Here is a 16,808-nt window from a genome sequence, read left to right as displayed (position 1 = left end):
CATAACTCCCTGTTATCCTCTGAATGTCTAGTTTTCAGAAATGTGTGGGTTTGATAGGTTTCTTTAGCTAGCCGCCGAGCATGGTCCCAAAAACCCAGGTGACCCCCCCTTGCAAAACCAGGTTGTTTTGTGATAGACAATTTAGAAGTTCCGTCAATATGTTTTGGTCCCTTGCCTGTCGCGGGTACTTGGGCCTCTCTCACGAGTGAAGCACCATTTTTACCAGGAGACCTGGTGGAACACTGGGTGGTAGGATATTTGTATCATCCCAGTGATGCCACAACTCTCCCACACAAAAATTTGTGGATAAAGTGATTTGTTTCAGCTAAATTGAGGTTTGCAGGGGATTTTGGGTAAGAAAAAGATGGGGGATCCACGCAAGTCAGATCATGGTCAGATCATGACGCAGTCATTTTCTGTATTAAAGCACATAACCCTAATCCTGCACAATCTAAATCACAAACTGCACAGAGTATCCGTGACTGGAAAAATTTAGATCCCTCTCTGCTTACCCAAGTACTCACGACTCCCCCTTTTGATACTTCCACCAACCCTAATCAGGCGTCTATCAAATATCATGATTGGCTCCTGGAGGCACTCAACAAGGTGGTGCCCATCAAGTTAGTTTTTCCTAACCGTTCTACTAAATCCGCCAGATGGTTTTCAGAGGAACTTAGACTGCAGAGGCAGCACTGCAGGAACCTTGAGAGACATTGGCGAAAGCACTATAATTTTCACGATAAACAAAGCTACAAAGCTGCCCTAGCTATTTACAAGCGTGCCATAATCTCTCATAAAAGGGCCTACTACCTATCTCAAATAGAGCTCGCACACAATTCTTCTAGAAAACTGTTTCAAACAGTTGACATTCTATCCACTCCCCATCTGTTTCTGTAATTGAGCCATCCCAAGATCTTTGCAACTCCTTAGCTGATTACTTTACTAGCAAAGTCATTAACATCTATGCTACTTTTTCTTCATTGGCCCATTCCAAAGACCCTGACCCTCGACCCATTTTTCACCGGCCGCTGGTCCAACGTTTTCTTTGTTTCACCCTGTCCTTGCTGAGACAATTAATAAATATACAGCAACCATCACCTCAGGCTCCCCACTTGACCCGTGCCCTCCATCGGTACTTAATTTACTCAGAGAAATTATTACACCTCCCCTCACTGAGATTTTCAACTCCATGTTCCTTACGAGTGAGTATCCACAGATATGGAAGAAAACAATAATTAAACCTCTGTTAAAAAAACCTTCACTGGACCCGCTAGAACTAGCCAGTTATAGACCCATAGCCTGCCTCCCTTTTCCAGCAAAAATCTTTGAAGCACTCATGAACCGTCAACTTTCAGAATTCATTGATCAACATCATTTGCTGGACGATACACAATTTGGATTTAGAAAAGGCCATGGGACAGAAACAGCACTGATAAAGGCGGCTGGTGAGATCAGAACAATTCTAGACCATAATGGGGCAGCTGCACTCATATTGCTTGATCTCTCCGCTGCCTTTGACACGGTCGATCACACCATCCGACCGTGTCTCAGCACTGGGGGTTAACCATCTAGCCAGAGACCTCATAGCCTCCTTTCTGGCCAGCTGCTCCCAATCTGTAAAACTTGGTACCTTCTATTCGCCCACATCCACACTACCTTGTGGAGTACCCCAGGGATAATCGCTAAGTCCGACACTATTTAACATCTATGTGTTGGACTTGGCGAGGGTCATAAAAGCTTATGGGCTGAGTTTGACCACCTACGCAGACGACACCCAATTGGTGTTGGCGGTCCATAAGAACGGTTTGGCAGTTGCATCAAGATTCCAGGAGGCTATGCTAGCCATAGGCTCCTGGATGCTGATGAACTGCCTAAAATTAAATTCGAATAAAACAGAGGTGATGACCTTTGGCAACCTGTCCCAGGTATGGTCTGACATTTGGTGGCCCACTGATTTTGGCCCCCCTCCGTTACCGGTTGCCAAGGTGAGGAACCTTGGAGTCATATTTGACACCAAATTAACATTTATCCATCATGTTAATACCGTGACTTCATCCTCCTTCTTCACCCTTAGGAAAATTAAAAAACTACTTCCCTACCTACCTCCAGCTGCAGGAATAACATTGATAACCACACTAATATTTTCAAAATTGGACTATTGCAATGCCCTCCTGCTAAATGCCCAACAGCAGGTTGTGGATAAATTGCAATTAGTCCAAAATGCAGCAGCCAGAGCACTTCTTTCTATCCCCAAATACCAATCTGTTTCGGCGGCCATACGTCAACTGCACTGGCTTAGAGTCAGAAGCCGCATAAAATTCAAAGCCCTCTGCATTGCATATAAGGCCATCCATAATTTAGGCCCTCAATTTCTAATAAATGCTTTCAGGATCTACACCCCCAGCAGGTCTCTCCGTTCGGCATCCAACTACCTTTTTCCTCTTCCTTGCACTAGAACAGTTGCTTGGGGAGACAGACGCTTTTTGGTAGCTATGGCGAGGCTTTGGAATACTCTCCCTCTCACCATTAAGACCAGTCCTACCCTTTTAATTTTTCGAAAACAGCTGAAAACATGGCTCTTTGATCAATAATCTCATTTTCTTTTTCTTGTCATTGTATAATCCTCTGCGCCGAGACACCTTCGGGTATTTGTTGCGCAATACAAATTCAATAAACATAAACATAAACATAAGCCATACTTCCCAGGAATCCCCTGGGTGTCTAGTTTTCATAAATGTGTAGGTTTTGTAGGTTTCCCTAGCTGGCCACCGAGCACGGGCCCAAAAACCCAGGTGATCCCCCTTTCAAAACCAGGTGGTTTTCTGATAGGCAATTTTGATGTTGCCTCAATACATTTTGGGTCCTTGCATGTCGCGGGTACCAGGGGCTCCTGCACGAGTGAGGCACCATTTTTATTGGGAGACCTAGGGGAACGCTGGGTGGTAGGACATTTGTGTCTTGCTGGTGATGCCACAACTTTCCCACACAAAAGTATGTAGAAAAAGAGATTTTTTTCAGCTAAATTGAGGTTTGCAGGGGATTTGGGGTAAGAAAAGGTTGGGGATCCATGCAAGCCATACCTCCCTAGAATCCCCTAGGTGTCTAGTTTTCAGAAATGTGTGGGTTTTATGGGTTACCCTAGCTGGCTATCGAGCACGGGCCAAAAAGCCAGGTGACCCCGCTTGCAAAACCAGATTGTTTTGTGATAGGCAATTTTGATGACGCCTCAATATGTTTTGGGCCCCTGCCTGTAGCGGTTACTTGGACCTCCCATACGAGTGAGGCATCATGTTTATGGGGAAACTGGGGAAACGCTGAGTGGAAGGAAATTTGTGTCAGCCAGGTGATGCCACAACTTTCCCACAGAAACATATGTGGGGAAAAAGGATTTTTTCATCTAAATTTGAGGTTCACAGGGGATACTGGGTAATAAAACATTAGGGGATCTATGTAAGCCATACCTACCTGGAACCCCCCCGGGGTCTAGTTTTCAGAAATGTGTGGGTTTTGTACCTTTTCCCTAGCTGGCTGCCAAGCACGGGGCCAAAAACCCAGGTGACCCCCCCTTGCAAAACCAGGTCATTTTGTGATAGGCAACTTTGATATCGCCTGAATACGTTTTGGGCCATTGCCTGTCATGGGTACTTGGGCCTCCCAGATGAGTGAGGCATAATTTTTATCTAGAGACCTGGAGTAGGGATGGGTTGTAGGACATTTGTGTCATCCCGGTGATGCCACAACTTTCCCACAGAAAAATATGTGGAAAAATTGATTTTGTCAACAAAATTTTAGGTTTGCAGGGGATTCTGGGTAAAAAAACTTTAGGGGATACTTGCAAGCCATAACACTCTGGAATCCCCCGGGTGTCTACTTTTTAGAAATGTGTGGGTTTGGTAGATTTCCCTGGCTGGCTGCCGAGCACAGGCCAAAAAGCCAGGTGACCCCCTTGCAAAACCAGGTCATTTTGTGATAGGCAACTTTGAAGTTGCCTCAATACGTTTTAGGCCCTTGCCTGTCACAAGTGCTTAGGCATCCTACACGAGTGAGGCACCATTTTCATCTGGAGACCTGGGGGAACGATGGGTGGTAGGACATTTGTGTCAACCCGGTGATGCCACAACTTTCCCCCACAGAAATGTGTGGAAAAATTTATTTTTTCAACACAATGTTAGGTTTGCAGGGGATTCTGGGTAAGAAAACGTTAGGGGATACTTACAAGCCATACCTCCATAGAATTCCCCGGGTGTCTGTTTTTCAGAAATGTGTGGGTTTGTTCGGTTTCCCTGGCTGGCCGCCGAGCACGGGGCCAAAAACCCAGGTTAGCCCCTTGCAAAACCAGGTTGTTTTGTGATAGGCAATTTTTATGTTGCAGGAATACATTTTGGGTCCTTGCCTGTCGTGGGTACTTGGGCCTCCCGCATGAGTGAGGCACCATTTTATTGAGAGACCTGGGGGAACACTGGGTGGTAAGAAATGTTTGTCAGCCCGGTGATGCCACAACTTTCCCACACAAAAATGTGTGGAAAAAGTTATTTTTTCAGCTAAATTGAGGTTTGCAGGGGATTTTGAGCAAGGAAAAGTTAGGGAATCCATGCAAGCCATACCTCCCTAGAATTCCCTGGGTGTCTAGTTTTCAGAAATGTTTGGGTTGGGTAGGTTTCCCTAGCTTGTTGCCAAGCACAGGCCCAAAAACCCAGGTGACCCCCCTTGCAAAACCAGGTTGTTTTGTGATAGGCAATTTTGATGTTGCCTCAATACGTTTTGGGCCCTTGCCTGTCGCGGGTACTTGGGCCTCCCACAGGAGTGAGGCACCATTTTTATCAGGAGGCCTGGGGGAAAGCTGGGGTGGTAGGAAGTTTGTGTCAGCCCGGTGATGCCACAACTTTACCACACAAAATTGTGTGGAAAATATCATTTCTTCAGCTAAATTTGAGGTTTGCAGGGGATTCTGGGTAAGAAAACGTTGGGGGATCCACACAAGCCATACCTGCCTGGAATCCCCCGGTTGCCTAGCTTTTAAAAATGTATAGGTTTGCTAGGTTTTCCTAGATGCCGGCAGAGCTAGGGTTCAAAATCTACAGGTAGGCACTTTGCAAAAAAAGGGTCAGTTTTTACTGTGAAAATGTGGTGTGTCCATGTTGCATTTTGGGCCTTTCCTGTCGCCAGCACTAGGCCTACCCACAAAAGTGAGGTACTGTTTTTCTCGGAAGACTTTGGGGAATGCGGGGTGGGCGGAATGTGTTGTTTTTACAATTTTTGAAGTTTGCAAGGGATTCTGGGTAACAGAACCTGGTGGGAGCCACACAAGTCACTCCATCCTGGAATTTTGTGGACCCACGCAGATTCCAGACTTTTCCACCACAGAAATGTGAGAAAAATGTGTTTTTTTGACAAATTTTAAGGATTGCAAGGGATTCTGGGTCACAGAACCTGGTGAGAGCCAGTCAAGTCACCCCATCCTGGATTTCCCTGGGTGTCTAGTTTTCAACAATGTATAGTTTTGCTAGGTTTCCCTAGGTGCCGGCAGAGCTAGGGTTAAAAATCTACAGCAAGGCACTTTGCAAAAAAGGGTCAGTTTTCACTGTGAAAATGTTGTGTGTCCACATTGCGTTTTGAGCCGTTTCCTGTTTCGAGCACTAGGCCTACCCACAAAAGTGAGGTACTGTTTTTCTTGGAAGACTTTGGGGAATGCGGAATGGGTGGAATTTTTTGGGATCCACGCAGATTCAACAAAACTTTCCACCACAGAAATGTGAGGAAAATGTGTTGTTTTTACAATTTTTGAAGTTTGCAAGGGATTCTGGGTAACATAACCTGGTGGGAGCCACACAAGTCACTCCATCCTGGACTCCCCTGGGTGTCTAGTTTTCAAAAATGTATAGGTTTGCTAGGTTTCCCCTAGGTGCCGACAGAGCTAGGGTTCAAAATCTACAGTAGGCACTTTGCAAAAAAAGGTTCTGTTTTCACTGTAAAGATAAAGTGTGTCCACATTGGGTTTTCTACCGTTTCCTGTCGCGGGCACTAGGCCTACCCTCACAAGTGAGGTACCATTTTTATTGGGGGACATAGGGTAACACAGAATTGTAGAGCAACTGTTATTACCTATTGACTTTCGATGCATTTCTGCCTTCCAAGTTAAAGACAATATGTAAAAAAAAAATCATTTTGAAAAATTACCTATAAGTCTCATGCTAGTATGGGTACTCACAATTTAGGAAATGTCCAAATATCTACTGTTTTTAAACTCTATATTTTGTTCCAATTTCAGAAATACATTGCTGTCTTTCATACCGATTTTTCCATGTGTATATTTTCCCAAATTAATTGCTATATACTCGGAACATATTGAAAAAACATTGCAAGACGCTGCTCAGTTATTTGCTCTGGATTCGTCAGGTTCTTGGTGGAACTACAAGTCCTATATATCCCCACAACCAGAATGGTCTAACGGATGTAACGGTATATTGCTTTTAAACAGTTCTCACAATTAGAAGAAGTGACAGGTGAAAACGTTGTCACAAATAGCTGTTTTTTTCAACTAATTTTCAATTGTTCCTATATTTAACTGTTAGTTTCCATAAAGAAACCTTGAAGGATCTACACAAATGACCCCTTGCAAAATGTAGAATTTTGTCTACTTTTCTAAAATGTATAGCTTTCTAGGATCCATTACTGCTTTCATACCCATTTCTACCATTAACTAGAAGGAGGTAGAAAGCACAAAAATATCAAAAATAGGCTATGTCCTAGAAAATGGCAAAACAGTGTAAAAAATGTTGGTTTTCTGACAGAAGTCTGCTTGTCCCTGAAAGCTGGGAAGATGGTGATTTCAGCACCACAACTCTTTTTTTTATACCATTTGCAGGGAAGAAACCAGATGCTTTCATCTGTAGTCGTTTTTTCCCATTTTTCCCCCAAAAAACAAAATGTTGCTGTATTTTGGATAATTTCTGGGTCCTCTCCAGGGAAATCCACAAACCCTGGGTACCTTTAGAATTCTGATGCTGCTAGAAAAAAAGGATGCAAATTTGGCTTGGATACCTTATGTGGTCAAAAAGTGACAGGGGCCTAAGCACAAACTACCTCAAATTGCCAAAAAAAGGCTTAGCACGGGGGGGGGGGGGAAGGCCTAGCAGCAAAGGGGTTAAAATGGTAGGAAATAGCTCAGTTCTCTTAAGATTGTAAATGTGACACTTTACTATTATTGTACCTTGGACGCGTAACACAGAACAAACAAAAGGTTCGCAGGGAAGGTGATGAGTCGGTTCCTTACACTCAGGGGATTGCATGCATTGGTTCCTTACTGCTGCGCAGGGGAGTTTTGATGCTCACTTCCTTACTGTGTGGGTAGGTGATGCGTCGGTTTCTTACTGCTCTCCGGTACGATGTGACACGATGGCGCCTGGATGGGATACTTCTCTCTGGTGCGATGCGACAAAATGGCGTCTTGATTACGATGCGACAACGTTGATGCGATGTGTGCACGCCCTACGGCCGTGTGGCGACTCTATGACCTCATGAGCCATTACAAGCCCTGCGGCACGCTTCTCTGGTGATGAGACGCAACCTCTACGGCGGCAGCACGCTTCTCCGGTGATGCGGTGAGCTTCGGTGATGCGATGGCCAAAGCAGTGGCACGCTTTCTTGGCGATGCAAGGGCAAATGCTGCGGCGGAGACACGCTTCTCGTTGTTGAGTCATGCTTCCAGCTCTTAGCGACACGCAGTCTCTATGAAGGCCCAGCACAACAGCAGGCAGTTCAATTCCCAGCGAGGGAATTCAGGGAGGAGCTGGGTGGTGAAGTCTTTTATCCCTGAGACTTCAGGCAGGAGGCAAGCTCAAGTTCATGCCCTTGGAGATTCTTCTTCAAGTTGATGAAAAGCACAATCAGTCCTCTTCTCCTTTCTTTGGCAATGAAGTAACCCCTGCAGGCCAACCCCCAAATACACAGCACAGGGGTAGTCTCCTCCTTCAGCTTCCTGGTTCTTCTCCTTAGCAAAGGTTTGCCTAAGTTCCCAGAAGTGATCTAAAGTTCTGGGGACTGGGTCCCCCCTTTTATACACCAAAATCCTTTTTCTCTGAAGGCACAGAGTGTCTGTACCTAGTCCAAACCAGTTTGTGCAGTCCTGGAGCACTTTGTTTATAGGACTCCTTCTTTCCTTTGACAGTGTGGGCCAGGGTCATCAGACACACCACATGAGGTGAAGCCAGCATTGTGGAAGGCAGGCACAGCCCTATTCAGACCCAGGTGCTACTCCTCCCACGACTCTACATACAGATAGGTCTATTCAGCCCTGTGCTGGCTCACCCTGTCTCCTGGAGCCCCCCAGCCCCTGTCACTCACAAACCAGACATGGAATACACAACCTAGCAGAGTCAGGCTTGGATAGTTAGGCAAGAAAATACCTACTTTCTAAAAGTGGTATTTTCAAACACAGAATGTTGAAACCAACTTCACTAAAATATGTATTTTACCATTCTGAGTTCAGGCACACGGAATTTGTTTTTCTACCATGTTCCCTGGGTCAGTTAGGATTATATAATGTGTTATAATCAAACTGCCCATTCTGGCCTATGGGAGCAGGTAGCCTTGCAATAGTGAAAAACGAAAATGGCTGTAATTCACTATCAGGACATGCCGCACACATCAGGGCATGTCCTACCTTTTACCTAAAATGCACCCTGCCCTTGAGCCTACCTTAGGGGTGGCTAACATGTAGAAAAGGGAAGGTTTGGAGACTGGCAAGTGGGTGCACTTGCCAAGTCAGCATGGCAGTACCAGACTGCACACAGGCTCTGCAATGGCAGGCCTGAGACACACTTTACAAGCTACTCTGGCGGGTGGCACAATCAGTGCTGCAAGCCCACCAGCAGCATTTGATTTACAAGCCCTGGGCACTCGCAGTGCACTGTACTAGGGTCTGACAAGTAATCCAAATAGCCATTCATGGAGTCACTAATCCATACAACAATTTACAATAGAGATCATATGCTCTTTAGCACTGATCAGCAGTGCTAAAGTGCCCAGAGTCATAAAACCACCAACAACAGGTCGGAAAAGATACAGGAGGAAGGCAAAAAGTTCAGGGATGACCCTGCAAAAAGGGCAAAGTCCAACAAATACGCTCTGGTATTATTAAAATCTACATTTTGGAAGCACTGTTTTATCGTAAAACTATTTGCACATTTCCAGCATTCTATCTCACACTGTGTGTTATGCAAGTATAAAATAATAACTTACATATTCACAGTGCTCCCTGTCACAGGCTGTGTGCCCATAGCACTAAACAAGGCAGAAGTCACTGTTCTCCACTGCACCATTCAAATGTAATTCAGTGGCTCTATGGTTACACACAGACCTCTGCAGTGCATTAATTAATAGAGGTTTCTTACAGCCTGATTCATGAAGCGAAATAGCGCCCGCAATGGCTGCGAAAATGCAATTGCGGGTGCAAAACACGGAATCGGCATTCAAGTACAAAATAGCGAATTCGCAAACACAGAATAGCAATCAAAATTGCGATTACGCTATAATAGTCGCAGAGTCCCTGTAGTCGCGCATTAGCGATACGGAAATAGCGACCAACCACGGAATCTGCGAAATGAATAGCGAAACGCAATATATTCGCAATCGGCATTCATGAAAAATATACAATAGCGGAAAACCCCAAAATCGCAATTTTGCGCGGCGCAAATTAAGGACAACTCAAAGCAGGTGGTAACCATAAAAGCCATGATTAACAAAAATTTGAAAAACAGTTGGCCAATCACCAACAGGTCCAGGCCTGACCAATCACACATAAGGACATTCAGCAGCAGCATTAGGCGTTCCACAATGCCAGGAATGTACATGGTGGTGAGGCGGCGAAGGCTACAGCGAGCAGCACGGAGGAGACGCATGAGGCAGGAAAGGATTTACCGGCAGCGGGTCACCTTGCTGGGCCAAACCAGAGAACAGATATATGCTAAATACAGGCTGAATGGGGAAATGATCATCTGGCTGATACATGAACTTGACCCCCTCATGCAGCACCCAACAAGGCGGAACAATTCGGTGCCTACACATGTGCAGGTATTGTGCAGCCTGCACCTCCTGGCCTCCGGCAGTTTCCAGGGCATAGTAGCGGCTGCTGGGGGGATATCCCAGCCCACCATGTCACGCTGCCTCCACACTTTCGTTGACGCCATGCTCACCCAGCTCCACCGCCACATCACATTTCCCACGAGCCAACAGGAATTGGACCTGACTAAACTTCAATTTTACAATGTAGCCCATTTTCCCCATGTCCTCGGCTGCATAGACTGTACCCACGTCGCCATCTGCCCACCAGCTGCCACGGAGTATATGTACCGCAACAGGAAGTCCTACCACTCCCTCAACATACAGATGGTCTGCAATGCCAAGACCATCATCACTGACATTGTCGCCCAGTACCCAGGGAGTACCCATGACTCCTTTATCTTCAGGCACAGCGGACTCCACACACGACTGCTCAGGGGAGAGTTTGGGGAAGGACACCTACTTGGTAAGTACACTTTGTCGACAATGTCACATTGCAATGAAGGCACAGCGCTGCACAGGCAATCAACATCTGCTCCTCTCATTCAGGTGACAGTGGCTACGCCCTACGGGAATACCTCCTGACCCCTTACCTCAACCCTGCCACACCTCAGCAACGGCGCTACAATGTTGCGCACATCCAGACAAGAACTGTATAGAAAGGACATTTGGCCTGCTCAAGAGCAGGTTCCGTATACTGCACAAGACAGGTGGGGCCATGTATTACAGTCCTGCTGCCTGCTGCCGCATTGTGGCTGTCTGTGCAATGCTTCATAACATTGCAACCAAGCGCCGGATACCTGTTGAGATCTCAGGCAGTGAATCAGAAGGGGACGACCGGCCACCAGCACATGCGCACCATGCACGCGGGGAGAACCCAGCTGAAGGCCACAGACGTCGCAACCACATCACAGCGAACAATTTCTAGCCCACCCTCTACCCCCACCCCACATATCACAATTGCATGCAAAATGTAATGATCACACAAGGCTAATGTGTGCAGCAAAATAAATATATTTGTTTCATTCACAAGAAAAAGGTAATCTGTACAACTATTTACAACCAACAGTATTCCTCCATACTGCAGTGTGCAAGTACATGGTAGGCTTATAGTCAGCCTGTGCCTGTGTTTTTCGGGCAGAGTCAAGTGCGCCTCCTGCGCGTTATGCCCAGCCGCCTCTGAGGCTCATCCTCCTCCGGGGCACCTGTACCAGGCGTTGCCCTGGTGCTGCGCCTAAGTGGCGGGACTAGTGTTGCAGATTCGCTGCTGACGCTTGAAGCCCCCTCACTGCCATCGTCACCCCCTACAGTGGCAGGTAGAGCTGGAGGGTGTAGTGCCGTCACCGCGGTGGTTAGGTGCTCCAGGACCCTGGTGATGTCCTCACAGCACTGAACTAGTTGGTGCTGCTGTGTGAGGGACTGGCGTGACAACTGGGAGGTGGCATTTGCTGCCACATAATTTGACCGGCTGTAGGAGGCCAGCCGGCTCACGAGCTGGTGGTGGCGCCGGCTTGCTGCCCTGCGCTGCTTGCTCATCGCAGCAGTGTTTGCCTCCATGGCTGCAGTCATGCGGCCCATGGCCGCCGTCATGCGGTCCATGCGGTCTCCCACTCCCGCCACATTGCGCCCAATTTTGTGCAGCTGGAGCTGTATGGCACCTTGCTGCTGTGACTGGCGCTGATGGATCCTGAGCATGCGCCTCTCTACGCTCATACAGGCATGGAGATGTCCATTGCCCCTCCTGCTGATTGGAGCTGTGGTGTGACCGTGAGAGCTCCCACGCCTGCTCTGCTGGCCTGTCACAGTGGCTGGCTGCTGTGTTGCCGCTGTCGCAGGCACAGATGACGTAGCACCAGCTGCAGGTGGTGTCACCGCAGGCGTTGCTGGTGTGGCAGGGACTGGAGGCACATTAGTGGGGTGCCTGGCTCTGGCTGCGGGTGGGATGGCAGGAGCAGAGGCCACAACGGTGGGGGGCCTGGCCTTGGCTGCGGGTGGGATGGCAGGAGCAGAGGCCACAACGGTGGGGGGCCTGGCCTTGGCTGCGGGTGGGATGGCAGGAGCAGAGGCCACAACGGTGGGGGGCCTGGCTGCTGGTGTTGTTGCAGCGGCAGGGGCTGGTGCCTGGGTTTCCGGTTGTGAATCCTCCTCCTGGGCCTCCTCATCTATCTGCAGCCTCTCGCTGTCACTGCTTTCTGCGCCACCTGTGAGGGTAAGTGGATACTCATTAGTTGTATGTGACTGCCAGACGTGCTGATGTTACATGCATGCTGGGTGACATTCCCTGGATGGCTGTGGATTTGCGTACTTTGGGACCTGTCTGGCTGCATTGTGGTACTACTACATTGTGGACATACTACATCTCCCACAATGCTTCAGGGCATACCCTGATGCGCAACAAAGGCATGACTAAGGGCCAATAAGTGAGCCTATTTGGTCAGGGACGGTCATAGGGGACAGGGTCGCAGTCGCATGCCACTTACCTTGGGTGTCTTGGGTGGGGCGGGAGGAGTCCAGAGGGGTGACGCCAATGCACGCCTCCCTCTCAAGGGTGTTCTCGACCTGGTCCTCCAATGGTGTGTTGGGTGGGACTGTCGGTCCGCCACCTCCAGTGCCCGATGCCTCTCCAAGGCGCTCTGCCACCCTCTCCTTGGCACGACCTCGGAGGTCGTACCATCGCTTCTTAAGCTCCTCCAATGACCTATCGGCCACACCCACCGAGTTCACGCTGGAGGCTATTCCCAGCCAGATCCTCCGTTTGTCTTGCTCTGGGACCTTCCTGGAGTTGATCCCGAAGAGCCTGTCATGGTTGGCCACCACCCCTTCAATAAGGTTCTCGAGCTCCTGCTCTGAGAACTTCAGCTTTCTCTTTCATCCTGCGCTGTTGCTGGGGCCAGGGACAGGTTCCTCAGACATGGCAGCAGTTAGGTCGCTATTACAGTCGTTTGTGAAGTCGCTATCGCTGGTTTAGCGTCTGCTTTCCGACTTGCTCCCTCGAAGGTTTGCCTCACTGTGGTGTTTGGGGGTGGGAACTGCCTGCTTCCTGGTTGTGATGTCATCACTGTGCTCGGAAAGCGACTTCCCGTTTTCCCGATCGCGCGAGAATGCGAGTCGCATTCCCGATCACACGAGATTGCGAGTCGCAATCCCGATCGCACGAGATTGCGAGTCGCAATCCCGACGCAGGTAGCCGGGAATAGCGATTTTTCTGCATTTTTAGTTAGTCGCAAACGGATTTAGCGCCCGCGTGCGAGTCGCTATTTTTTCTACGAAAAGTACATGAATGCCGTTTTGCGTTTCCTCAATAGCGAGTCGCTATAATTCGCTATTAGGGACACGCAAAACGGCCCGTACATGAATCAGGCTGTAAGTGTACTCAGTGCATTTCCCACACATTTTTACATTTATTTTTGAATTATGCTACTCATTATCTTATATGTAGATATCTGATGGTGAAAGTCCTAAAAGACATACAGAATATTTTGGTGTTTATTTATGAAACGCTTACAACTCCAAAGCTTCACTTTTATTGATGCTCCAGTATGATGCTCCAGTAGCGCAAGCGACTCAACCACACCTATGAGCGGTGCAAAGTCACCGAGCATGGCTTTCCGTGTCCTCATACATATAGAGTAACAAATAGAAACGCATGTCACTGCGTTCCCTTACTCTGTGTCAAGGAAATTCTCATGCAACACCCATGGATTTTGATGCTGCCCCATATTTACAAAATCATGTAAACCTGGGGCAGCTCCAAAAACGGACGCCTCCCTAGTGGCGGCATAACGAGGAGAAATGTTTTAATTTCTCCTCATATTTTCTTCTTTCCATGCATGCTGCATTCTGCAGCTCACATCGAAAGAGAAAAACGCCTCTTGGGATTGTTTTTGTGAACGGAGGTGCCCCTTCCTTTATAAAAAACAATCCTGCCTATGTTGGTGCTAGGCAACAATTTGGGCGCCAAAGCAAGGGAATAGGACAGGAATGCACCCTTTCATAAATACAGCATTCTTGCCCCTTCGCATAGGCATAGCGCAGCGCCACAAGACAACTTTCAGCACTGACCTATGCCAATTTCTCATAAATGAGGCCCTTGGTTTTTAGCTATACCTTTGAGTATATCCCCAGGCTCACTGACCCTTGGTTTTCTAAACACTGTTTAATATTATTTCCCCACCGTAAAAAATTTTTGCTGTGGGAATTGGGGGTGTTTATGGTTGTCAATTGTTGTCGATGATGAGGAGTACCAGGTTCTAGAAATTTTTGTCAGAAGGGCATCCTTACACCTAAAAATGTATGAAAAGAGGGTCTTGGCATCAACAAGTTTGTGCCTAAACATTGACAGCTAATGGGTGAACTGTTTGCTGTTGTGTATAAGCAGTTGTCATTCTATCAGGATAGCCTTATTCAGTTTAATCATCCGAGAATGGGTTTACCCTGCAGACTTAATAAATGGGAGGCGTATTACCAGAGGCATGCATAGGTACCTTTGGAGTAGCGTCCATTGGCTGCGGGGCCCAGAGACCTGATAATTACCATGTTTCACTCTCCCAACAACAATCATAGGGGGGCGTTTTTCTTACTTGCACCAGGTATCATGGCATCTTTTTTAAGCTAAGCACATTAAATCAAGAGGTGCATGCTCCTGGTCTACAATGTGGGAACACCCCAATTATAGTTGGAGTAGTGCGCCTCCATGTGAAAACAAAATATGCACTCCCCAATGAAAACACAGCAGTAAAAGACAGAGATGCTTTCAGATTAGCTGTGCACCACTTTGCACACTGTTATTTTACCTTCCAAATACCTCTATGCCTGTAAACCTGCGTAAATAAAACAGCATTTATGCACGGGCAAAGGTGGTCCCTGATTGGCAAGAGGCACACACCCATGCAACTGAGAGAACGCTCCTGTGACACTGTTTGATGATAAGTGTATGCCTGAGAAATCGTTCTTACAAAGCGGCTGTGCAGGTTTCTCTGGCCCTCTTATAAAACAAAAGTGTCCAATGGTTCAAAAAAGTGGGTGCAGCTTTTTTGTTGTTATTTTTTGGTTTTATATTGTGTGAACTAGACACGGAGGTATCAGAGAGCTTTACATGAGCACCAGTTGCATTACAGATGAACACATTCATTTGTGTTAAGTACGGGGCAATTATGTGATTTGCCCAGAATCACAGGATGTTGAGCGTCCCTGCCCAGGCTCAAACCTGGTTCCCCAGCTTCGAGGTAGACCGCCTTAGCCGTTGGGCCACATCCTTGAGCCCCTACTTACCCTCAGGGCAGCACTGACCCGGTGAACAAAGCCTCTGTTTTCATTTACTTTTTGCCCTGAACCCACCTAATTCAAGAATCACTTATGGTTCATTTACCAGGCTGTAAGAACCCGCACAGCACCGACAGCAAAAGCAGTGACATCATGTTTCAGCGTTCTCCCTCCCTGGGGTCCCTGCAGTCAGAACAAAGGGCATGCGTGGGCAGCTTCCAGGAGGATCCCTGCAGAGACAGAAAGAAAAAAGAAGTCATCTTTGGTGTTTACAGTAAAACTCACCATCTTGAGTAACAATGTTCTGGCAAGATTACAGTGCATTTATACAATTAGGGCGCTGGGCCCTTTCCAGGAGCATGATGGAAGCATGAAGTGCTGGGTCTCTCGCAATGTCTAGTGTGAGCTGAGCTCGGGGATCCATATATTGAGTGTGGCCTTCTGCCAGAGAGCAACGAAGCTGCAGCCACACCATGAAGATACCATGAGCCATTCCTTTCCGTACTACGGTATCTAGGGGGTGAGTGCCACCTACCATTTGCAGAACAGAAGCTGCACTCGTGGATTCACACACACACACACAGGAGTGACATTATCCCAATCCAAAATGGAAGATACGCTCCGGGTTACGAGATAAAGGGCGAGGACCCTTTCCCAGGTCACAACTGAAACTGCACTCAGAGATCCCGGATACTTAGTGGCTGGCCCTCGGACAGGCCACAAAAGAATCAGCACTCAGGGATGCAGATGCTAAAGCCCTCGTGACAAGTAGTCTCTTAATTCCAATGAGGCTGGAAACTGCATTTATCGCCATTTTTAGAATTATTAGATCCTCAGTGCTTGCGCGGATCTGTTTACTTTCACATGAAGACTTCAGCTTATGAAAGCAGGTGAAATCTCAGTCAGAACATTCAGAAGTAAAGGAGGATTTAGGGGTGGAATCGGACCCGAAATTACCAGTTCCCCATATTTCTGATTTCAAAGAGGACACTAAGCATCCCTCTTGCATTTTCCCGGATTTTCCCCACTACTGGAGTTACCAATTTCAGCGATATCAATTACTCCAAGGGTGGGAACATGAGGGCTATGTTCTGGGCCAATCATTATGAGGCCCTAAGTGTTGGTCTTATCAACGTGAGCAATAGAAGATGCTCTCTGGGGTCCCTGTTGCTTAGTACTGCCTCCCTTCCAGGTCACAGCAGAAGCAGCACTCAGTAGCCTCGGGTATTTATTGGCTCTTGGCCCACTCCAGTTCACTGAACATCCAGACACCGACAGAGAGTTTACATTAAACTGTTTCAGGTGCAAATAGCAGTTCATGTTCAAGCACGTCTCCCATACCGTGACTGAACTGCACTAGTCCTGCCAGAACCCACTTCAAAGTTTATAAAGCATAAAACACTCCACTTGAGTAGCTTTGATTATGTCGCTTGTAAACTCGATATGTTTATTAGTTCCTGCACAACTAGAACTACTTTCTAGGCCAG

General features: G+C 47.5%; 1 protein-coding gene across 1 annotated transcript in view; it reads right to left on the bottom strand.

Moving 5' to 3' along the window:
* The window catches only part of LOC144825145 (uromodulin-like), a 135,440-nt gene extending 119,888 nt beyond the window's left edge, over positions 1-15,552 (bottom strand). The window contains exon 1 of the mRNA XM_078684014.1: positions 15,428-15,552. Coding sequence (XP_078540140.1) covers positions 15,428-15,476 — 49 coding nt within the window. The 5' untranslated portion in view covers positions 15,477-15,552. The remainder of the gene's footprint in view (positions 1-15,427) is intronic.
* Positions 15,553-16,808: the final 1,256 nt, after the last annotated feature.

The sequence above is a fragment of the Lissotriton helveticus genome, chromosome 3_1 (genome assembly GCF_964261635.1).
Source record: "Lissotriton helveticus chromosome 3_1, aLisHel1.1, whole genome shotgun sequence".
NCBI classification, from domain to species: Eukaryota; Metazoa; Chordata; class Amphibia; order Caudata; family Salamandridae; genus Lissotriton; species Lissotriton helveticus.
The sequence above is the reverse complement of the archived record's forward strand: the minus strand, read 5'-3'. Positions and strand labels throughout refer to the sequence as shown.